Raw genomic sequence first — 24,524 nt, forward strand, 5'->3', positions numbered from 1 at the left:
TACTTTTTTCGGATGAAAGCAAATTCTGCATGTCATTCGGAAATCAAGGTGCCAGAGTCTGGAGGAAGACTGGGGAGAAGGAAATGCCAAAATGCCAGAAGTCCAGTGTCAAGTACCCACAGTCAGTGATGGTCTGGGGTGCCGTGTCAGCTGCTGGTGTTGGTCCACTGTGTTTTATCAAGGGCAGGGTCAATGCAGCTAGCTATCAGGAGATTTTAGAGCACTTCATGCTTCCATCTGCTGAAAAGCTTTATGGAGATGAAGATTTCATTTTTCAGCACGACCTGGCACCTGCTCACAGTGCCAAAACCACTGGTAAATGGTTTACTGACCATGGTATCACTGTGCTCAATTGGCCTGCCAACTCTCCTGACCTGAACCCCATAGAGAATCTGTGGGATATTGTGAAGAGAACGTTGAGAGACTCAAGACCCAACACTCTGGATGAGCTAAAGGCCGCTATCGAAGCATCCTGGGCCTCCATAAGACCTCAGCAGTGCCACAGGCTGATTGCCTCCATGCCACGCCGCATTGAAGCAGTCATTTCTGCAAAAGGATTCCCGACCAAGTATTGAGTGCATAACTGTACATGATTATTTGAAGGTTGACGTTTTTTGTATTAAAAACACTTTTCTTTTATTGGTCGGATGAAATATGCTAATTTTGTGAGATAGGAATTTTGGGTTTTCATGAGCTGTATGCCAAAATCATCCGTATTAAGACAATAAAAGACCTGAAATATTTCAGTTAGTGTGCAATGAATCTAAAATATATGAATGTTAAATTTTCATCATGACATTATGGAAAATAATGAACTTTATCACAATATGCTAATATTTTGAGAAGGACCTGTATAATCAATCAGAGGAAAATAAATGTCCCTCTGTTGAACACTAGATGGTGCTGTCTGTGATTCAGACGGGAAAATAGAAACATATCTTCATATGGAAATTAGGTGACTTATTGGCGTGAAAAACATTAACAATAAATCAGGTTTTCTGTGCACAAACAGAGAACTTTATGTTTCTGTGCTTTTCCCCATTCTGAACCAAAACGGGGTCAGACATCAAACTGTGTTCCGAGTGGCTGTTCTACCTCCAGTCATCTGTTTGCAGGAAACATCCAGAAGTTTTCAGGGTTTTCAAACATCTGGAAGTCAGTCCAAAGAAAGAGGGATAGCTTTATCAGAAATATAATGGTGTTAAAGGTTTCTGTGCAGAGCAGCCTGAAACATCCCAGCAGCTTCCTCAGGGAAGATCTCAGGATAATCCAGACCCATGTACGGCATGCTGCTGTGCTTTTCCTCTAGGAGAAATGTACTGCAGCACTAACAGCAGTATTGGAACTGGTTCTATAAGCTTGTCAGTATTATTTTGCCTCAGCTGACCTGTCCTAAGGTTCTACTGTTTCTCTTGGTTCTGTCTGAAGGAGGAATTACCAGCTTGCTTATTTTCCTCTCTATGAATTGAACTGCTTCAGCTCCATGCTCTTGGTTGCCATAGAGACCATATGATGACAATAACGAGGAATTTAAAACAGTAGTAGCTGATGACTCTGGCTTTGTGGAACAGTGTTTATTTATTGAATGCTGTCTGTATTTTTACGTGTTGGGAGAGTTTTTTTGATTAAAAAAGATTTTGCTGCTTCTGAAGTCATCTGAATGCATGTTGGACCCACTGTTAGTCTGTTCTGTTCTGTTCACTATGACTGACTTTAATGAAGCTGTTCTGTGTCTTTGACCTGTTTTCTTCAGTAAATCTCAAGGTACATTCACATGTTTTACAGTTTCTGCTCTGAAATCCAACGCTTTTAGCTCCTCCTCCTGCTACATGTCAGCCTCAGGCGGTTTGGTTTCAGTAGTTCTATTCAGCTGCTACACAGCAGATGCCAAGTTTCCCTTTAACAGGTTTACTCCGTGGGTGGAGTTTGTGACTTCTCTTGAACTTGAGCTATTCCTTTCAGTTCAGGAATGTCTTTAGGAAGCTGTCAGCTACAGTAATGTAGCTGCTCAGGAACTTTAAAGATGAATGTGCTTAAGTACTCTCAGTGGGACTTTCTTTTTACTTCAGCAGGTCTGCCCCTGTTTCTATTCGACATTGTTATGGACGTTCTGGCTGCTGTGAACTTTTATAAGGAGGAGGCCTACCTGTGCCTCGCTGTGCTGCTGGTGCTACTTATTGGCTCCTCTGTGCTCGCACAGCTTTACAGCTGGCTCTGGTACAGCTACGATGAATTTAAGATGGAAACAAAACTCGAAGACTTTCTGAAGCCCATCCTTGGAGTCTTGCATATGTTCCAGCTGGGGATGTACATCAGGTGTGTCCAAAGTTCCTCCCACTCTTTTTTTTTCAGCAGAACTTTGGTTTCTTTAATTTCTCTAATCAGAGTGGAAATCAGTTAATCTTTGGTGCCTGTTTGTGCAAAACTTTCCTTTTAACAAAAAATTACAGCTGAAGTCCTGCTTTGTTAAAAACCTAAGAGGATAAACCAAAATAGATTAAGAACAGGTAAAAAGAAAACAGTTAAAAACAGCCAGGATATGTTTTTCACAGAAAATTAGGGCTGTTACAAACATCTACAGGGATTTTCAAATTTACTAAATAATACCTTTCAGTTTGTTTATTCTCTTTTTCTTCTTTATTAAAATAGAATATAAATTGATGATAATGTAAACAAATTAAAATATGTATCTAAATATTCTTGAAATGTCAAAAAACGGAGAATTAATAAAAAAAATGTTTTAATGTTTCCATCCTATTTATTTACATATGAACATTAAGTAAAACTTCAACTACAGAGAGAAGGAGATATGGACATGTGACGAATATAAATTAAAACACCTTAAATTTGCAAAGTACTATATTAATCTGTCTCAATATTTGGTAAAGTTTTAATTTTATCAAAATTATAGGTACAAAATACTCCAAAGCCCAAAATAATTCATCGCGCTGGCCGATTTACATTTAAAGTTATTTTTATTTAACCTAGAAGTTTGTTTCTGACAGGAACAAAACAGGCATCTCTCAAAAGATAAAAATACCGTATACAGGAAAATTATTTATCTTATTTTATATAATAATGGCATGCCAAAAATTATTAATACTCTCTTCAATAATTCATTAAAACTCATTTTCCATGTTACCTTTGGTGTGTTTAAGTCTGGAAGGCCTCCTTACCATGACACTAGTCTCTAGCTTCCTGCACAGATTTATCAGACCTCAGGGATGTGAATAATTCTGGGTTAACTGATCATGCAAAATACAGTGTGTGTTTAAAAATACTATTAAAGCATCTAAAAATGATTTACAGACTCTTACTCAGCTTTATTCCTTCTGTCACCACAGTGGGTTAATAGTGTAATTGTAACAAGCATGTCATTGTATGACCAGTCATTTCCCCAAGGCACAGCCTATCAGAAGTTTTATCTCACCAGGAGCTTCGGTCGCATCGTCTGAAATCTCTGCAGCCTGCAGGAGGAAGTGTGAGGGATCAAATATGAGTCATGTTTTAGGTTTAAGTGTAAAGAGGCTGAACCTGGTTTAGATGAGCAGTATCTGGCTGATGTTGTTTATGAATACCTGCTCAGAAGCTTGTTATTAAACTGGCATAATTGGTTTTATTTCAGACATCTAGCCGTCTTGGAGGCCTTCATGCCGAACTCCAACTCAAACCCCAGCTGGCCAACAGATGTGGTCGTGTACATGAACCACGACCTGAACCTGCTGCGGTTCATGGAGACCTTCTGGGAGAGTGCTCCTCAGATCGTCCTCATGCTCACAGTCATCATGCAGGAGGGAAAGCCAGGTCCCATCACAGGTTCACATTTCTTCTAATCTTCCCCATCAGCAGTAAAAATTTGTTACAAGTCTTTGGATGTTGTAGGGCTGTCATGGTTGACATGCCTCTTCAACATTGTGTGGCGGTCGGGGACAGTGCCACTGGAGTGGCAGACTGGGGTGGCGGTCCCCCTTCATAAGAAGGGTGACCGGAGGGTGTGTTCCAACTAGAGGGGGATCACACTCCTCAGCCTCCCTGGTAAGGCCTACGCCAGGGTATTGGAGAGGAGAGTCCGCCGATAGTCAAACCTCAGCTTCAGGAGGAGTAATGTGGTTTTCGTCCCGGCCGTGGAACACTGGACCGGCTCTGTACCTTCTACAGGGTACTCGAGGGTTCATGGGAGTTTGCCCAACCGGTCCACATGTGTTTTGTCGACCTGGAGAAGGCATTCGACTGTGTCCATCATGGCACCCTGTAGGGGGTGTTCCAGGAGTATGGAATCGGGGGCCCTTTATTAGGGGCCATCCGGTCTCTGTACAAGCGGAGCAGGAGTTTGGTCCGCATTGCCGGCACTAAGTCGGACCTGTTCCCAGTGCATGTTGGACTCCGGCAGGGCTGCCCTTTGTCACTGGTCTGGTGGATTGCGTCTCTTTTTTTTGCGGATGACGTGGTCCTGATGGCCCCCTCTAGCCAAGATCTACAGCATGCGCTGGGGTGGTTTGCAGCCGAGTGTGAAGCGGCTGGAGTGAAGATCAGCTCCTCCAAGTCCGAGGCCATGGTTCACGACCGGAAAAGGGTGGCTTGTCCTTTTCAGGTTGGAGGGAAGTTCCTGCTTCAAATGGAAGAGTTCAAGAATCTCGAGGTCTTGATCACGAGTGAGGGAAGAATGGAGAGGGAGATCGACAGACGGATCGGTGCGGCTGCCACAGTAATGAGGGCGCTGTGCCGGTCCGTTGTGGTGAAGAGAGAGCTGAGCCGAATAGCGAAGCTCTCGATTTACCGGTCGGTCTATGTTCCTATCCTCACCTATGGCCATGAACTTTGGGTCATGACCGAAAGAACGAGATCCCAGATACAAGTGGCTGAAATGAGCTTCCTCCGTAGGGTTGCTGGGCACTCCCTTAGAGATAGGGGGAGGAGCTCGGCCATCCGGGAGGGGCTCGGAGTAGAGCCGCTGCTCTTCCACATCGAGAGGAGCTGTAAACTGTAAGACCCATAAAATGACTATATTGACTTGAAATTTAAACTATGTCCTAAATAGCACTTTGTATGTGCTTATAACGTGCTAAAAGGATGATGAAAAGACATCGCACAAACAGTGGGTTTATTGTAGAGCTTGAGCATTACTGTGAATTGTTACTCACAGAAATTAAAAAATAATTACTTGAAAACACGCTGGCCCTCTGTGGAAGTCCCTGGCCACGAGGGGGCCAGAGGGTCACTGTTGGCACTTGAGGTGAATGTTCAAGTAATTGCTGCCATGCTGATGTCACGTAGAGCACTGTCAATGTGTACTACTACCTCTAACAACAACATAGGTGTTTTTATAAGTAATTTTACATGCCATGGTAGTTTTAGCTACAAGAATAAAAAAACTTGAACAACAATGATCCCAGAGCATAACAATATCACTAAACCGCTAACGGATGCCTATGACCACATTGTCAATTGAATATAACGTAATACTCATGTAGTATTATATGACAACATATGTACCCATAAGGCCTGTTGGGTTAGTTGTTGAGGTTCCTGTGAGAAGGCATCTTCAGTGTGTGATGTTCACTTATCGTTCTCCTGTCGTCTCTACCTCCTCAGTGCTGAAGACCATCTGCTCGCTGTCGACCGTTGCTTTCTGCGTGACCACGTACCACCGTTGCCTGCGCTCCTTCCTGCCAGATAAGAAGAAACAGCCAATCATCTCATCGATCGTCTACTTCCTCTGGAACCTGCTCCTCCTGTCGTCTCGCATCGTCGCCCTTGCCCTCTTTGCCTCTGAGGAGCCCTGCTTCATCTTCACCCACTTTTTCTGCTCCTGGCTGGTGCTGTTCTTCTTCGCCTGGTGCTCCAAGACAAAGTTAATGGACAGTGCAGGGGGGGAGTGGCTGTACCGGGCCACAGTGGGCCTCATCTGGTACTTCGACTGGTTCAACGTGGTGGAGGGGCAGATGAGGAAACAGATGATAGTGTACCACACCTACATCCTGGTGGATATCTCCGTCCTCTGTGGAGTGTGGTACTGGAAGATGAGCTTGGATCCTCCTCCCCTTGAAATCTCATGTTTGCAGGCTGTCATCATTAGCGGCGCCGTGGTCTCAGTTTATATCATGGGGTTGATTTGTAAGATCATTTATTACCTGTTCTTCCATCCAAAGTTGTACAAAAAAGAGCTGATAGGAGACATCGTGAATGAGCGTCAGGGAGATGAAGTAGACTTTGGTCCCAGAGCCAGCGCTCCAGGCGTCGCTCCTGTTGACAACACATCTGATGTGCTTTGTAGAATTCCCTGCATGCCCAGCGGGCTGAACCAACAAGTTCATTGCAACAAGAGGACGAAGAAGCTGGCTGAGAATTTTTACTCAAGATCAGTTGAGGGTGTTGAAGCCTGAATGCTGCAGCATGAGGAACGTGAGGGTTCCTCCACAGAGACACTCTGAGTCACTCAGCTGCATGCTCCTGTGTGCCAAAAACCTGAATGAACCAAACTTTATTTAACCTGCTCCTCCTTTTAAGGGTCAGCCTAGAGACTCACTCTGAATCCGTGCTGTTCCTCAGGACCAGATATAATCACTCAAATATGATACTTGCAATATATTCCAACATAGCTGGGACATGGTCATGTTCAGCGCTGTGTTACATCACCTTTCCTTTTATCAGTCAGTAAGTGTTTGGGAACTGAAGAGACTAATTATTGTATTTTGTGCCACACATTTTCAACGGGAGACAGGTCTGGACTGTAGGCAGGCCAGTCTAGCACCAGAACTCTTTTACTGCGAAGCCACGCTGTTTGAACATGTGCAGAATGTAGCTTGGCATTGTCTTGCTGAAATAAGAAGAGACGTCCCTGAAAAAGACGTTGCTTGGATGGCGGCAGATGTTGCTCCAAAACCTGTGTGCACCTTTTAGCATTACATTCACAGATGTGTCAGTTGCCCATGCCATGGGCACCAACCCACCCCCATACCATCACAGATACTGGCTGTTGAACTTTGGACTGACAACATTCCAGAAAGTTCTTTTCCTCTTTGGCCCAGAGGACACGATGTCCATGATTTCCAAAAACAACCTGAAATGTGGACTCATCAGATCAGAGCACACTTCAATTCAATTCAATTCATTTCATTTCAAAGATACTTTATTGATCCCCGAGGGGAAATTAGAATTCCAGTACAACCCATCCAAACATACATCATGATACAAGACAAGGGGGGGACGGGTCACCGAGGCTTTGCTGCCCACTCACAGGCGCTGCCCTTGCTAGATGAGAAAAGAGGCCACATTAGGTAAGTAGAAGGAAAAAAATCATATTTCACACTTTATCCTTAGCAGGATACAGTTTGAGATTGCAAAAAACCTCAGCACAAAGAAGCAACAAGTTTACAAAACACATCATGCCGGGAGCAGTGAAGGTGGTGTGAGGGGTGCATATGTTTATGTTGAGCATGTGTGTGTGTGCAAGTGAGTGTGTGCAAGTAAGTCCATGAAGCACTGTCCCAGAGGCCATTGTCCTTGATGGTACGTTGGAATGCTCATCAACCCGCCACAAAGTTCTGAGCAGGTCCACAGATGTCCTCAGGGAGGGGAGGGGGCAGAGGGAGCAGAGCGTCATGTTTACATAACTTCCAGAAGAGGTTGAAGATAACCAGCCATCAAGGCTGTGCAGGGGAGCCAGATTCAGAAAAACAACAATTATTTTGGGTTAGGCTGACTCTTAATTTTCCGTCAGCCTTGAGAGTCTCGCTGGTGCTTCTCAAAGGTGAATCCAAACAGTCAAATTCCTGGTCTTTCGCCAGATCCGAGCAAACAACTTTCTCCAAGATTTAATCCTTTTCACCCCTGAGTCCAGGAACCGCAACCTGCCTGCGATCCTAAAGGTGCGTTCACACCAAACGCGATTTCTGCGAAAGGAGCGGCCAATTTACATGTTATCCCTATGTAGAGGCGCGTTCAGGAGTGGAGCGGCGCGGCGCGGTGCGGTGCGAAGGACGCGGAGGGCACGGCGCGGCAAGCGAAGTGGGAGCGGAGCGGCGCAATGGACGAGTTGAAAAATCTGAACTTTTTCCTAAATTCGTGTCGCGTCAACCAATCAGGGAGTGGATGTGGCTGTGACGTAGGGTGAAGGACCAAAGCGGAGAATAAGCAGTTGTCAATGATGGGGGACCAGATCATAGTGGCGGTGTGCAACAAGCCAGAGTTGTATGACTCAACTAATTACTTTTACCGAGACAAGTAGAGAAAGGACCTGGCCTGGTTATGTTTAGGCACAAATATCTTAAATTTAGGAGATGTGGACATTAAAAATCGGCTGTTTTTTTACTGAGCTGAGATTTATTTACTCACTGAAGACAGATGGACAGGCATTCAGCAGCAGGGATACAGCGCTGGTAAACCGCGGTGAAGTTAGTTTGAAGTTGGATGTTCAAGCTCCGCGGAGTTAGCGGCATCTAGCTCACGGTCGATCCGATTCAGGCACTCAGATTTTCCACGATTATTTGGTACGGAAACTTATTGACGGTCCCTAGTGAACCACCGCGCGTCAGAAGAGGGAGCAACAGAGAGCAGCTAGCCGAAATCTGGGTGCCTGACTCAGATCGGCCGTGCGCTGGATGCCGCTGGCTCCGCGGAGCTTGAGTGTCCGGTGTCCGGCTTCGGGCTGGCTTCACTGCGGTCGCCGGTAGTTGGCGTCCCGGAGGCCGATTCATCTCCCAACGCGGAGCAGCAGATTTTCGAACTGGGTCCGGGATAGACGGAAGTACCGCTGAAATCGACCGTCATCCAGACACAGCTACTGGAGTAAGTGGTGGTACTCTCCGAACTGTTCCCATCCCTGAAGAATCTGGTGAACCCAGGGACATTGATGTCGGCGACGTTTGTCAGCTCTCCACAGGTAAAACACCGTGATTATATGTGAAATTCATGTCCAGCATGTTCAGTTGAAACCAGCAAGCAGCAGATGGAAGCTCCTCCTATTTGATGACGCGGCGTAGCGTTGCCGCTTGTTGCCGGATGCCAACGCGGAGTTCACGCGGAATGTGAAGAGGGCAAAAGCACACAAATGAGGCGAAATATTCGCAGAAATCGCGTTTGGTGTGAACGCATCATAAGGATCACATCCAGTCTGCAATTTAGCTCACGTAACATCTCAGTCTGAGTGCTGATCGCCCTGAAGATCCCATCATACATGCCAGGCAGCCTCACAATTGCCAGAACAGCTGCTGACATTCTCCAAATTTCTCGATATGCCAGGTAACTGCTGACTCCAAAAAGCAGAAATCCTGATATCAAACATCCAATTATATACATCCACTTTTCTTCAGTCTATCTCAGATGATCTCAGGCCCAGAGGAGCTGTGTTTCTGAGTGGTGTTGATATATGGCTTTGGCTTTGCATGGTACAGTTTTACCTTTTAGATGTAGCGATGAACTGTGTTTACTGACAATGGTTTTCTGAAGCGTTCCTGAGCCCACGTGGTAATTTCTGTTACAGAATGATGTCAGTTTTTGATGCAGTGCCTCCTGAAGGATCAAAGGTCACAATCATTCAATGTTGGTTTTCAGCCGTGCCACACGTGCAGAGATTTCTCCAGATTCTCAGAATCCTTTGGTGATACTATGGACTGTAGACTATGAAATCCATAAATTCCTTGCTATTGTACGTTGAGAAACGTTCTTAAAATGTTGGACTATTTGCTCATGCAGTTATTCCCATAGTGGTGAACCTCACCCCATCCTTGCTTGTGAATGACTGAACCTTTTGGGGATGCTCCTTTTATACCCAATCATGACACTCAACTGTTTCCATTTAACCCGTTGACCTGTGAAATACTCCAAACAGCTGTTTTTTGACCCTGAGAATTGTTGCACCTGTCCCAGCTTTGTTGGAAATTGTTGGAAGCATCAATTTGAAAATGAGTATTTGCAAAAGAAAACAAACAAATTGCATGGAGGATTTACACAATGTCCCAACTTCATTGGAATTGCCCATTAACAGCTGATAAACCAGCTCCACAGCTTCCCAACACATTACACTCTCCATCTGAGAGTTATTTATAGCCAGTGTCATAAATCAGCCTTTATTTCCTTCTACAGCAGCATTCATTTTCCTCCAAATCTGGACCTGGTTTGGACCGCTTTGTCATAAAGCCTGGAGTGAGCAGGATCTCTGATGTTTCCTGGATGTCCCTGTCACAGTATAAAGAAAACATGGAACTTTCAGGAGGTCAGTTGTTCAGCCTCCATCTGACCGTCTGAAGGGACCTTGAATCAGAACCCCTTCCCCTGGAGTAAGGCATGATGGGAGTTTCACCATATGACCTGAATCCAATCTTCCAAACAAACTAAAGTCTGTTATGAGTTACCTTCATTGATTGGTCTTTTTATTATCGCTGCACCAGTATTTATTTCTGGAGAAATAAGTTCTGATGGTGCACTAATTTCAGATTACCAGGTACTCCACTACTGCAGTCATTTTTTTCCCACTACATTCCTCCATGAAAACAATGTGCTACCAGTAATCCGGGTTTAACGTGTTTGACTTGATTGGTTCCTACATGTTTTTATTTGTCAGGAGGCGTGTCTGTCTTTTCCAAGGAAAGCACAGCGTTTTCATGCAGTCTTAGAAATATGAAAAACATATAATAAATAAATGTTTTGACATTTTTCCAGGTGTGTATAATTTTAGAAAGAAGAAAATGTATGTTAAATCACTTAATTTCCAGTGTTTCTTCCTGTGCCAGTTTGTAAAACGGATAAAAATCTGAGTTTGTGAAAATAAATTTCTCCCTATGCATGACATCAGGAAATATTCCGGATAATAGCAGCAAGAATTAAGCCAATTTTATTTCCACCCCGCTCCATAGGAATTTTGGGTTTTCATGAGCTGTATGCCAAAATCACCCGTATTAAGACAATAAAAGACCTGAAATATTTCAGTTAGTGAGCAATGAATCTAAAATATATGAATGTTAAATTTTCATCATGACATTATGGAAAATAATGAACTTTATCACAATAGGCTAATATTTTGAGAAGGACCTGTATCCTACCAAGTGTTGCATCCAAGCAGCCCTTCGCGATAGTGCATGTCAGTATATTGGGCTTTATTACAAATACAACACTGAACAAAGACAGACTAGAAAATCAGAGTTTGCTGAGGAGTTCAGTGTCTCTTGTGTATGCTGAGAACATCCAACATGGTGAAAGTTGTAGAAATAAACTAATTCCCACTAGCAAACAAACCTGAACAACATCTGGTTATAAACATGTCTGTTAAGTGTCTGAGTGCATGAAATGGAGAGAAACACGTTGTCCTGGACTGCTGACAGCACCACAAGATTCTTTAAATCCCTCTCATTTTCTGACTTGCAGTGAACTCTAGTTAAAAACCATTCCCAGATCCAAGGTCCGAGAGAAATCGACCGCTTCTGTTTGAAATGCTAATCCAGGATCAGAGCTGATTCTGATCGCTGGCTGTTTGATTGGTGACTCACTTCTTAGAATAATAAAATATATTCTGCTCTGAGGGGATATTTAAGTGTGGATCAGATGTTGTTCTCTGTGTTTTCTGGCTTAAAACAACGTGAACCCTATAACTGTAATTACTGCAAGAAGTTTGCATAATAAGGACATTCATGGTGAGAATAAAGATGTCAAGCACAGGATTTTAAAACCAGTTTAGAAACATTCACTGGTAACATTTTTACATCAACATCTAAACTTATTCCAGATCACCTGGGAAATTGGAAAATTTGAATTCGGAGACATTTCAAATATTGCAATTCAATTCAAATCAATTCAGTTTATTTATATAGCGCCAATTAACAATACGTGTCGTCTCAAGGCACTTCACAAAAGTCAGGTACATACATTCGAATTAATCCTAATCATTGAACAGTGCAGTCAGATTCTGTTATTTATTCAAATTGGATAAAACATTTTTCTATCTAAGGAAACCCAGCATATTGCATCGAGTCAGAGACTTATAGCAGTCACTCCTCCTGGATGAGCATGTAGCGACAGTGAACAGTCACTGATATTGACTTTGCAGCAATCCCTCATACTGAGCATGCATGTAGCGACAGGGGAGAGGAAAACTCCCTTTTAACGGGAAGAAACCTCCAGCAGAACTAGGCTCAGTGTGAGCGGCCATCTGCCACGACCGACTGGGGTTTGAGAGAACAGAGCAGAGACACAAAAATAACACAGAAGCACTGATCCAGGAGTACTTTCTATGGGAAGGAAAAGTAAATGTTAATGGATGTAGCTCCTTTAGTTGTTTCATTTAGAAAGAAAGAAAAGATCAGAGTCTGAGAGAGAGCACATATGATTAGTTACAGTAAAAGTTAAAAGCTGAAATGACAGCAAATAATGCAAAATTGGAGAGTAGTGTGAGAATGTAGCGAAAAGGGGGAAAGTGGTCATTATGTCTTCCAGCAGCCTAAGCCTATAGCATCATGACTACAGAGATAGCTCAGGATAACCTAAGCCACTCTAACTATAAGCTTTATCAAAAAGGAAAGTTTTTAGCCTAGCCTTAAAAGTAAACAGGGTGTCTGCCTCACGGACTAAAACTGGGAGCTGGTTCCACAGGAGAGGAGCCTGATAACTAAAGGATCTGCCTCCCATTCAACTTCTAGAGACTCTAGGAACCACCAGTAAACCTGCAGTCTGAGAACAAAATGCTCTGTTAGGAACGTATGGACCAATCAGATCTCTAATGTATGGTGGAGCTAGATCATTAAGGGCTTTATATGTGAGGAGGAGAATTTTAAATTCTATTCTGGATTTAACAGGGAGCCAATGAAGGGAAGCTAAAGTAGGAGAAATATGATGTCTCTTTTTAATTTTCATCAGAACTCTTGCTGCAGCATTTTGAATCAGCTGAAGGCTTTTAACTGCATTTTGTGGAATCCTGATAGTAATGAATTACAATAGTCCAGTCTTGAAGTAACAAATGCATGGACTAGTTTTTCAGCGTCACTCCTGGATAGGATATTTCTAATTTTGGCAATGTTCCGGAGGTGAAAGAAAGAAATCCTAGAAACCTGTTTAATATGGGATTTAAATGACATGTGGTAAAAAATAACACCAAGGTTTTTTTACTTTATTACCGGAGGTCAATTTAATGTCATCCAGGTTAAGTGATTGACTAAGTAGTTTCTTTTTTAAAGACTCTGGTCCAAAGATGACAACTTCTGTCTTGTCTGAATTTAGAAGCAGAAACTTTAACATCATCCAAGTTTTTATATCTTCAAGGCATGCTTGTAGTCTATCTAACTGGTTGGGCTCATCAGGATTTATGGATAAGTAAAGCTGAGTATCATCAGCGTAACAGTGAAAATTTATCCTATGCTGCCTGATAATTTTACCTATTGGAAGCATATATATAGTAAAGAGAATTGGCCCAAGTACTGAACCCTGTGGTACTCCACAATTAAGCCTGGAGGTTAAAGATGATTTATCATTTACACGAACAAACTGGAATCTGTCAGACAAATAAGATTTAAACCAGCCTAGCACTGTTCTCCTGATCCCTACAGCATATTCCAGCCTTTCTAAGAGAATATTGTGATCGACTGTATCAAATGCAGCACTGAGATCTAACAGGACAAGTACAGACAGGCTATTTTTCCAGATTAAGTATGAATCCTCTAGGTGTGTAGAGCGCCATTTTCTCTCCAATTTTCTAACATTGTGCTTTAAAGTACGCAGCTCTGAATTAAACCAGGGAGCCAGCCTCCAATGAATAATTACCTTCTTTTTCAAGGGGGCTGCATTTTCTAATGCACCACGCAATGATGAAGTAACACTATGAACATGAGAATCAATTTGTGAATGGGAAGAAAGAAAATTATTGCCCTCCACTTTGTTTTTCTGTGATAATGAGGAAATTAAAAGTGGAACAGATTCTTTAAAGGTTGTTACAGCATTGTCTGATAATGATCTACTATAATGACATTTTCTTTCAGGTGTGTAGTACTCTGTTAAATTAAACTCAAAGGTTATTAAAAAATGGTCAGACAGGACAGGGTTATGAGAAGATATTATGTCTTTACACTCAATGCCACGTCAGCATAAGGTCCAGAGAATGAAGACAAAGGTGGGTAGGTTTGTTAATGTTTTGAGCAAAGCCAATTGAGTCTAAGATAGCATTAAAAGCTATATTTAGGCTATCACTTTCAGTGTCAACGTGAATGCTAAAATCCCCCACTATAATAACCTTATCTGTATTTAACACTAAATCAGATAAAAGGTCCGAAAACTGATAAAAAAAATTGAGAGTAATGGCCTGGTGGACGGTACAAAACAACAAACAGAAGTGGTTTTAGTGCTTTGCAAATTGGATGAGGAAAACTAAGGATTAAATATTCAAAAGAGTTGCAGCTATTGATTGGTCTGGGACTAATCAATAAATCGGACTGAAAGATGGTTGCTACTCCTCCTTGCCCAGTATTTCGAGGAGTGTGAAAATTTAAATAATTAGTAGGAGTTGACTCATTTATAGTAACATAATCCTCTTGCTGCAGCCAGGTTTCTGTGAGACAAAATAAATCAATCTGATTGTCACAAATTAGGTCACTAATTAGCAAAGTCTTTGAAGAGAGAGATTTTCTGTTTAGTATACCACATTTAATTGTTTAATTTTTCTTTTTAGTCTGAGTTGTGTTTATTTTTTTTGAGATTTTCCTGATTTCCTCCTTTTAGATTATTTTTTTATCTATTTAATTTTGGCCATGGGCGAGACACTGTCTTAATAGGGTAATGGGTGAGTAGCAGTACAGAAGCTGCAGAAGCTGTTTTGCAATGAAAAACATGTAGAAACCCTGAGAGCTTCTTTATCTAGTAGGTGATGTTTGATCATCTCCTGAAAATCTCTATTCAGAGCTGCTGTGGTTTAGACTGTTGCCATGACTTGTCAGCCCCCCTTTAGTCAGGTCCAAACGTTCCCAGTGCCTTAAAATCCTGGTTGCAGAGCCGTCCTTCCTGTTTATATTGTTGCATTTACTGGTTCGTGTTTTGTTTTTTCTTATCCTACAAGTTTTTTTTATGTGGAACATTTTTTTATAGAAGCTCCTGTAATAATAAAATCTCACTCTGAAAAAGATTTGTGGGGTTTTATTTGTTTCTGCTCAGCACTAATTCAAATTGCCCTTTAAATCCTCAGTAGCTAAGATCCAGGATGAAATGGACAGACTGATGAAGCAGGCTCCAGTATGGCTGTGGCCTTTACTCACAGGTTCTGTCAGAGTCTGTGGTTGTAGAGGACCAAATTGCAGACAAACACTGGGCAGCAGCATGTTGAGAGAAGGCCTCTTCTTCAAACAAAAAAGGTTTCAAAGGCTTTACAAAAATATTTTCCCAAAAACTTACATGAGTTGAGCCAAAACATACAACAGTCTTCTGAGGGAAAACATAGCACCAGCAGAACTCAAGCAGGGGTGCAGAACAGATGAACCAGCAGAGAATAATCAGAATAACCAGGAATATAAGCAGGGAGAGGAGGAGAGTGGACCAATGAGAGGAAAGCTAAGGTAATCAGAGAAGAACTGGAAACAGGTGCGAGAACTGGCTGTGAAGACTGAGGGAATGAATGGTTACTATGGTGACTGGACTGGGAGACACAGGAGAAACTAGACAATAAAATAAACCAAAGGGAAAACTAGATCAAAAGATAAACAACACTAACTCACAAGGAGGAGCAGGGAAGCGAAAACCAAATACACCCAACAATCTAAAGCACCAACAAGAACGTAAAAGGAAGTGACCAATTATTATTACAACTGCCAAGAGGGACTAAATACATAGAACTATACAAACATAAGGAATCAGGGAGGACAAATAATCTAAAGGGAAACAAACCTGTGGGTAAATAATAACTGAAGGGAATCTAAGGACAAGGGGAGGAACAGGGAAAAGAAACTAATAAACTAGAAGAATGCAGCAAGAACAAATAACCTAACAGTAAACAAGCATCCAGGACCTTCTTGCTGCAAGGCAACAGTGCTACCAGCTGCAGCCCTACTCCATATTTAATATGCAAAGATATAATTTCTACCAAAAAATACTTAATTTGACCCTGTGTGAATCTAAAAAAAACCTGCAAAACTCAGCCATTTTAGTGCTAGCAGATTATCTGCTCAGCACCACGTGCTCAATTTGTGGGTTCTGTGTTTGTGTTTTTTTTTTTAAGTTAAGACAAACTTTATTTAAAGGGTGATTTTAAACACAGAAGATTCGCCATAACGTGCCGTCCTTGTTTATGCATTTTAACGCTTTTATTAACGGTATTTCAAAGGTATGCGTTTGATTCTGATGATAAGCTATAAGCTTCTTTTGTTAGGTTTAACTGCTAACAGCTAAGAACACGTGCTTGCTGCTAAAGACCATTTACCCAAAAAGGTTGTTAGTTTTCAATCTAGTAAAATAATATTTCCCTAAATATTGTTTTACTAAGCTTGATAAGTAACACAGTTAAGCCCATTTCTCATAGATTTGGTTCTTGCTCAAAATAATATTTCTTTAAATATTATTTTAATAAATAAAGTGAGCTAATTAAACATCATTGAGAATTGGTCATCCAGAAGGTTGGTTTTATTCAGCAAATCATTCGTTAAAATATTATTTTATTAAAATAATATTTTATCTGATCTTGCATTGTGAATGGTTGTCTAAAGGTATGCCAATTATTGTCTAAGTTAGTTCCAAGACTAACTTAACATCAATTCCAGATTCTTCAAGATAATCCTTGGTTCTGTAGTGGAATTTTCTTATCAAAGTGGGAGAGAAATTAACTCATTAAAAGAGAAAATCCGGACTTTGTCTTTATAAGTTTTATTCAAAGGCATTCAGCGTTTGAAGACCCTGTCAGCTTGGTCAGTGAAGCAGAGCCCCGATCAACATTTACACACAGTATTTAAAGAGTATGTGGGTGTTACCTCAACTTAAAAGAGTTTGTGCTTTATGGCCCTAGACCCTCCTCGTGTCAGAGATAACAAAGTCATTTATGAGCGGACCATCTGCTCTTCCAGAGACACAACCCTAAAGGATGGGTTTTAACCATTAAACTTCTGATACTGGCTTTTACAGCTTCCTCCTCTAACACAGATGTTCTGAAGGAGAGAGGTAACCTAAAGGTCATACACTTTGGAACACCTTAGAGCACTTAATACAAGAATTTCCATTACAACTCCTTTCTTCTGATTACAAGATAATCACAACTAAAAGGAAAATTCTTCAAAACCATCACCCCTCTCAGCTAACAGGTAATCCAAAGCCATACTAATTTGCAAACTCATCGTTCTAAGAGCTTGCTGCTCCTTGGTCAGAACAGTGAAACCTTCCTCTGTGAAAGCAGCAAGATTTTCCAACTCAACTGACAACTCATTAATCCTTAGCAGCACCATAACTAAGAATAATTGTACCCAAAATCCCTTTCCAATATAGAATCCTAGCTCTCTTTTTCCATTTGAGCATTGTCTTCTTCTCTAATAATGGGCTGATTGAATTAGAAGTTGTGACTGTAGGTAGTAAGTGAGCTAGATAATGTACTCCAGACCAATTAGCAGGCAGATACAGATATGATCCATTACCACACATCCAAACCATGTTCTTAGGACATGAGTACCCATCTCTACTAGGAAAAGTAACAAGAACCCTGGTTAATTTACCTGCTTGGTCATACAATTTACTTCCATTTGGTAAGGCTGTCAGATTAAGAGTTAACACAAGGGCTCTGGGACCAAAGATCCTGAAATGGTATAAGCAGCAGTTCTGATAGGAGATTACTCAAATGTATGTCTGTTGGTTAAAGCACATGAAACAGATATAATAGTTTTGCAACCTTCTGTCTTTCCAAGGAAATAAGGTGTGTTTTCCTCCTGTGCAATACAAATATCTGTACCTATATCTGGATATCTTATTAATTCCTATTACCCCAAAATCTATAAAGAATTCCTGTAGTAGCACATATTAAATTAGGCTCACTAGAAAATCTACTAACATTTCTGCTTTGCCTTACAATATAATTCCTCACCCAAGGAAAAATAACCTCCACCAGCTGGTTATGTTGCCTATCTGGAAAGAAAGTAGTTAGAATAGAAGCAGTTTCAATAGGAACAGGTACCAAAAATGGTTGATCATTAATAGCACGTGGAATCAAACAGCAAACATAGCAACTGTCATTTCTTATCTTCCTCACAGTTTGATGCATCAGTTGCCACCAGACAGCATGATCATGGTAGTCAGAAAAGTGATGAATCTCTCTTCGAATCAGCTGATGAGTATTATTTGGCGTAATTACTCAGATTAGCCACACATTGTCTGTGCTGTACCTTTCCCCAAATGAACACAAGAGTAATAAAAATACTTGCAATACCAATCATTAGCATCAGAACAGACCATCTTCCATATAGCTGCATTGAGACCTTGAAGTGGAATGTCCTTTCTTCTGGTACTGAAAGCAAACTGGTTTTTTTCAAAGAATACAAATCATAAACAAAACTCAAAAATCCTGCTGCCTCTCCTGAGTGGCTTCTGCACTTCAAGCTGCCCTGTTACCACGCTGGTACAGGTGGGCGGTCGTAGGAAGCTCCTCTAGGTAGGAGGTTCAGAACCAGGATGCTGCTCAGGTGGTGTTCCCATGAACACCTTCCAGTGTAGCATAGACCCAGGTAACATGCTCTGCTACCTTGACAATGGTGTAGAATCTGATATGGGCCCCTCCAGCATCTGGACCCCAAGTGTGTTCTTCTGGAACCAAGGAGTGGAGTTTGGAAGTGGCTGTTTCCAGTAAAGCGGCCTTCACAGTCTGTCAAACTTGAGAAAGCACAGTGGACAGGTTTTGACAGTAAAACAACATCCTCTCTTCACACAAAGATGTGGAAGGCAGAGATCTTAGAAATATCCCCATGCCCAAACTAGGAGACCTGTCAAACAGCACTTCATAAGTCTCGATTGCAAATGAAAACAATAAGCAGAGCCTTCACAACATTTGGCTAATTTTTATTTCAAAGTCCCATTCTCAAGCCTAGGTGCTTAACTACATGAACTTCATACAAAGATAATTAATCTTCTGATTCCACCTAGTATACTAGCAGTGACCATCAGCTAAATATTCTGAATATAAAAAAATGTGACATATGAAAGGCCTGATTACAGGTCATTATTTCCATAGTTTCAGAATACCCAAAGAAAATTTCAAAAATGGTCTAATCGGTGGAGATGTAAAATTTCACAAAAGAATCAACACCATATTTTCAGACAGGTTTTCAGAATGTGGTCTCAGGGAGCTATGCACCAGTTATATAAACAAAGTACAATGTTTCTCTCGCATTGTCACTAAGTCCTCACTGGAGGTATGAGCTACCCTTTTTCCATGAGTGCTAAAACTTCTGTAATTCCATGTCACTTCAGTCTGACATTCTCCTTGTCTGGCGCAGGGTCCAACCCATGCGACAATCCAGCAAAAAGTTTAAAAACGTCTAGTAACCAGGATCACATTACATAAAACCACAGAAATGAATTCTGACAAAAATATTTGTCACTATGAAATTACCAAAAGCAACATAAATAAAATCCAGATGTTTCTAACTGCCATTCAGTTCCATTAACAACAAAACGCAAACTTCAGTTGTTGTGCAGTTCATCAATGTCTCACTTAGAAATAAGTCACATATCATCCTGATTTGTCTTGTATGACGATGAGTATTAGATTAATAGACATCTAATGTAAGTTTAATGCAAAAACTCTACAAAGTTAATCTAATAAATAATTCCCACATAATATGAAGTCATGACTTTGATTCTTTATCAAAAATATATTCCTTACTTTTGGCATATCTTAAACTGTCAGTTAGCTTAATGGCACCAGGGAAAACTTTCAATCTGATAAAGCACCAATAATTCTGCATGCAAAACTAATTCTTTAAACCAGTTCAAACTATTTCATGAACCTTTAAATAGTAAAACACATACATCTAAAAGTCATGCTACATCCTTAATTATTATATAAAAACATGTTATTAAGGCAACAATCACTACAAGCATTTTGATTCTATTGTCTCATAAACAGTGTTAAAACTCAGGAAGGGAGGTGCTGAGCGTTACCATGACAACAAAGGCATGAACAAACCTGGTAGGTGGGCGGAGTCAGGCAGAACTAACTTCTGATTGGTAGTCTATGGGCGGAAGCACATTTCCTTCATTCCAACCCATCTTAGTGAACCTTAAACTGCAAAACTGTTAACATGCACCTACCTCAGAAACAAGCTGCTTCTTAACTCTCCTGAAAACGCAAGGTTTTAATCAATCTGGGATTTAGAAACATTATTCTAAACATGGATTATTGTTTCATGCAACATATAAACATACATTCATTCCAACAAACACAAAGACAAAACATCAGAGACAAACAAATGGCCAAATTTGAAACTTCAAGAATTCAAAGACATTTTTTAACAATCTCTTTTCAAAATATGTTTTCTCAGCCATATCTTTTAATGCTATAATTGATCAATTTTTTGTTATGACAATCTTCAGGATCCTTTTTAAGATGAGTGTACATAGTCCAAAGAGATCTCAAACTATTTAGAAGCACAGCAACAGTTTTCTCTAACATGAATCCAAATTTACTGATGCTGAAACCTTTTGCCAATTCTTTGTACTGTAAATCTATAATAATAACTACAATCCTGAGTTATTGTTATAATTCTCTTTTTGTTTGGCTCAATTTGATTGCAGCTGTATTCAAGAATTTCTCTGCTCAGGTTAAAAGCAAAGAAGTATTTTAAGTCGGCGTTGACATTTTTATGCAGTGTTAAACTTAACCAGAAATTAAACTAAGAAGCTTGACTCCAAACTGGACTTTGTTCCCACATAGTGTTTCAAAAGGAGAACAGACATGATTTTCTTTAATTTGGGCTATTTGAATTTTGAGAGTTGGGGAGAAAATTATTACTAGAACCCCTCTTTAATAATGTAAATGCTGATAAATGTTCCAATATTTTATCTCTTAGTAATCTGAAATTACCTTGTGTACCTTTGTACTCCTAGGTATTCTTTTAATCTTTAAAACTCTAAGAAATCAAACAAGGAGACGACCATCCTCTTTAGTGTTGAGAGGACCTTTATTTCTTTTCTTTTCTTAAAATAAAGGATTTTTTTACTTGTCTTTATTCCGTTATAAAAAACCCTAACCTTGGCTCCAAACAAAACTCTTCAGCCCCAATCTGTGTCCCCCAGAGTAGAAATGTTGAGTACTATTGCATTTCAAAGCCACCAAAATTACTGGAACTCATCATTGGGTTAGATCTGTTTTAATAGGTAATCGGTCTACCTTTAATTAAGTATTATAATTTTATGGACCCAAAATCTATCGCTCACGGGCTTCAGGAGTCCAGGAACCACAGGTTGAGTACTACTGCATTGAACAATGATGTTAGCTTTCTGCAGAGATTCAAGAAAGGATTGACTAAATATCCCCAGACCTGTTAGTGTATTATTTCTGCTTGGACAATAATCAGATTTAAAAATCACTAGTTCATAGCCCCTAATTTACCTCAGATCATATTTGCTCCTAACCCAGTTCATAAGAAGCTTCAGACATCATTATGCTAAAAAAAACAAGAACAAAACAAAAATACAGATCTGTTTTAAAATAAAGAAAAGGCATGCTTAAAAGATTTGGTACTGTGGTGAAAAATAACTCCACAGTTCTGAAGGCCTTTTCTATGCAGAGTCTTTTAGGGAACATGAGATTAGTTTAACTTTGTGTTGTACCACTGTCCAATCAGATTCTTTCTTACCTTCAAAAATAACCCAATTTTTTCCATTCTCATTTTAAAGGTTTGTTTTACCAAGGAAAATGTGTTTAACAAAACCAATTACTCTCAAACGTTTTAAAAGTTTTAGCTGGTGATATCTTAGAAAACAACAAGTGTTTTAATATTCCTATGCAACATAGAACTGATTAGGTTTCCTTTCCTTCCCCAAAGGGAGAAAAAAGAACCTGCAGAACCAGTTCTGGCAAACAGCATGGATCGTTGTCCATCTCAGTGGGTTTGGGGCCAGACTTCTTCTGAGTTTCGTTCTGGTGGAAACCCACACTGTGATTTGCAGCAGCAGGCAGGCAGGCAGGCAGGCTCTCTCTCTTTCAGGCCATGATGGCGGAGTAGCCATGGGAAGGGCAGGTTTCTAAAGTCCAGACTCAAAAACGCAAATGTTGCACTCAAATCCCATATATGTGTGTGTGTGTGTGTGTTCTTGTACTTGTTGCTGAGTGAGAACCATTTTTCGTATTTTTATCGCAAAGTGAGGACATTTTGACAAAGTGAGGACATTTTTCTGGTCCTCACTTTTTCAAATTCCGTTCTTGGGACAGGGGTTAGGTTTAGGACTAGGGTATGAATTGAGTTATTGTTAGGGTTAGGTATTAACTGGTTAAGGTTAGTGTGAGGGTCAGGGTTAGGCACTAAAAATCAAGGAAAATGAATGGAAGTCAAGTCAATGGAAGTAACCGAAAAGTCCTCATAAAGACAGTAAAACACGGATGTGTGTGTGTGTGTGTGAGACAGAAGAAAAAGTTTAGTATATGTTCAGATTTTGCACACAGAAATATTATCAGTCAGTCAGTCAGTTGTCCACCTGCCTGTCACTTCCTTCCACAACATGCACTATACTCCTTTCTAAAACAACTTTCTTTTCCCATCTCTAATGTCCCTTTTCACTTTTACCTTCTTTTTCCCCGACTGATCGCAATATTTAAGACAAAAGAAACTTCCTTCAGGAAAGTTTTAACTCTTTAACCCCTTAATTGATGCACTCTGTGCTTTTTAATCTTTTCTCATGTTTTTAATTTTTTCCATCTCCATCCATCAACTGTTTTACTTTAAACTATTTAAACTATTTTTTTTTTACTATTTAACTTATTTACACTCAAACTTCCACGCTGTGGAAAACCAAACTTATCTCCCCAAATTAAAGCACATTTAACACAATCATCCCCACGTTTTCCTTTCATTATTTTATAAATCACAGAGTCTGGAGAAGGACGCACCCCTGATGCCTCTGAGGTTCCGGAACCATTTTTTTTTTACCCGTTCAACAGCACGTCTGCCGTCTGGCTTTTCTCCTTTATGAGGTGTAGAAAATTGCAAAAGACCACCCGCAAAACCCTGTGTTTTGCTTTATCTTATTGTTACCAATAAGAACCTCCCTGTTTTTCCTTTACAGGGTGACCTGGCCCTCAGCTGATGTCCTCCCTCTCGCAACTCCGGAACCTAATTAATTTGTTAGGAGATGATGGTTAATGTGTAATAAAAATAATATACATTATATCATACAGAGCAACTTCTCACCCAGATATATTTGAAGACAAATAGTTCGGATCCAATCGGCCAGAAGCCGCAGGCGGACATGAGGACTCCCCTCCGTAAAATGGAGGTGGACTGAGGACAACGCCTCCAGGTTGGCCAGGCGTCCGTGTCCCCCTCCTGCGGTCTCCTCTGGCACGTTAGATCCTGTTCGTGACGCTAAAAATTGTAGTGGAATTTTCTTATCAAAGTGGGAGAGAAATTAACTCATTAAAAGAGAAAATCCGGACTTTGTCTTTATAAGTTTTATTCAAAGGCATTCAGAATTTGAAGACCCTGTCATTGAGCTTGGTCAGTGAAGCAGAGCCCCGATCAACATTTACACACAGTATTTAAAGAGTATGTGGTTGTTACCTCAACTTAAAAGAGTTTGTGCTTTATGGCCCTAGACCCTCCTCGGGTCAGAGAAAACAAAGTCATTTATGAGCGGACCATCTGCTCTTCCAGAGACACAACCCTAAAGGATGGGTTTTAACCATTAAACTTCTGATACTGGCTTTTACAGCTTCCTCCTCTAACACAGATGTTCTGAAGGAGAAAGGTAACCTAAAGGTCATACACTTTGGAACACTTTAGAACACTTAATAAAAGAATTTCCATTACAGTTCTCAAACATAAACATTGCATGGTAATGTTGCATCACTCTTTCGGTCATAATTTTCAATCATCTTTAATCAACTTGTTTATATTGTACATAGCCCATTAGTCTTCGTTATTCTATAATTCTACTTGGTAGTTTAGTTGGATTGTTTTAGCATAGTAAAGAGTTTGTTGATTTAAATATGTTTGACTTGAGTTGACTTATTTTTGTTAATAAATTCTTGTATTTTTAGAAATTGTGTGAATTCATTCCATGAGTTTTGCTGTTCAATAATGTCAGAGCTTGTCTCATCCCTTTCAATTTTGTCCTTTTACCATCGCCTTATTGGGCTGGTATTCACATGACAACCCTTAACAGACTGAAATATTATTTAATAAAATATTAATATTAAATAATATCTTCATATTCATAATTACAACAGTTCAGTGTTTGGAAGAAGACCCAGCAGAGACTGTACTTCCTGAGGCAACTCAAGAAGTACAACCTTCCACAGGAGCTGCTGGTCATCTTCTCCACTGCCATCATTCAGTCTGTCCTGTCGTAATCCATCTCAGTGTGGTTTG

General features: G+C 40.5%; 1 protein-coding gene across 1 annotated transcript; it reads left to right on the forward strand.

The window, feature by feature from the left end:
- The first annotated feature begins 1,968 nt into the window (after positions 1 to 1,968).
- On the forward strand, positions 1,969 to 7,099 carry LOC124874622 (XK-related protein 8-like). The gene is made up of 3 exons (XM_047376051.1): positions 1,969 to 2,316; positions 3,626 to 3,816; positions 5,593 to 7,099. Exons 1-3 carry the CDS (start codon positions 2,024 to 2,026, stop codon positions 6,381 to 6,383), a joined length of 1,275 nt encoding a protein of 424 aa, XP_047232007.1. The 5' UTR covers positions 1,969 to 2,023; the 3' UTR covers positions 6,384 to 7,099.
- Positions 7,100 to 24,524: the final 17,425 nt, after the last annotated feature.

The sequence above is a fragment of the Girardinichthys multiradiatus genome, chromosome 10 (assembly GCF_021462225.1).
Source record: "Girardinichthys multiradiatus isolate DD_20200921_A chromosome 10, DD_fGirMul_XY1, whole genome shotgun sequence".
Classification (NCBI taxonomy): Eukaryota; Metazoa; Chordata; class Actinopteri; order Cyprinodontiformes; family Goodeidae; genus Girardinichthys; species Girardinichthys multiradiatus.

What these genes read in the sequence shown, in the direction of transcription:
- LOC124874622 (XM_047376051.1), top strand. Translation starts at nt 2,024, where the DNA reads ATGAATGTGCTTAAGTACTCTCAGTGGGACTTTCTTTTTACTTCAGCA. An exon ending in CAGCTGGGGATGTACATCAG is followed by an intron (nt 2,317 to 3,625) that starts GTGTGTCCAAAG and finishes GTTTTATTTCAG; the next exon opens with ACATCTAGCCGTCTTGGAGG. An exon ending in AAAGCCAGGTCCCATCACAG is followed by an intron (nt 3,817 to 5,592) that starts GTTCACATTTCT and finishes CTACCTCCTCAG; the next exon opens with TGCTGAAGACCATCTGCTCG.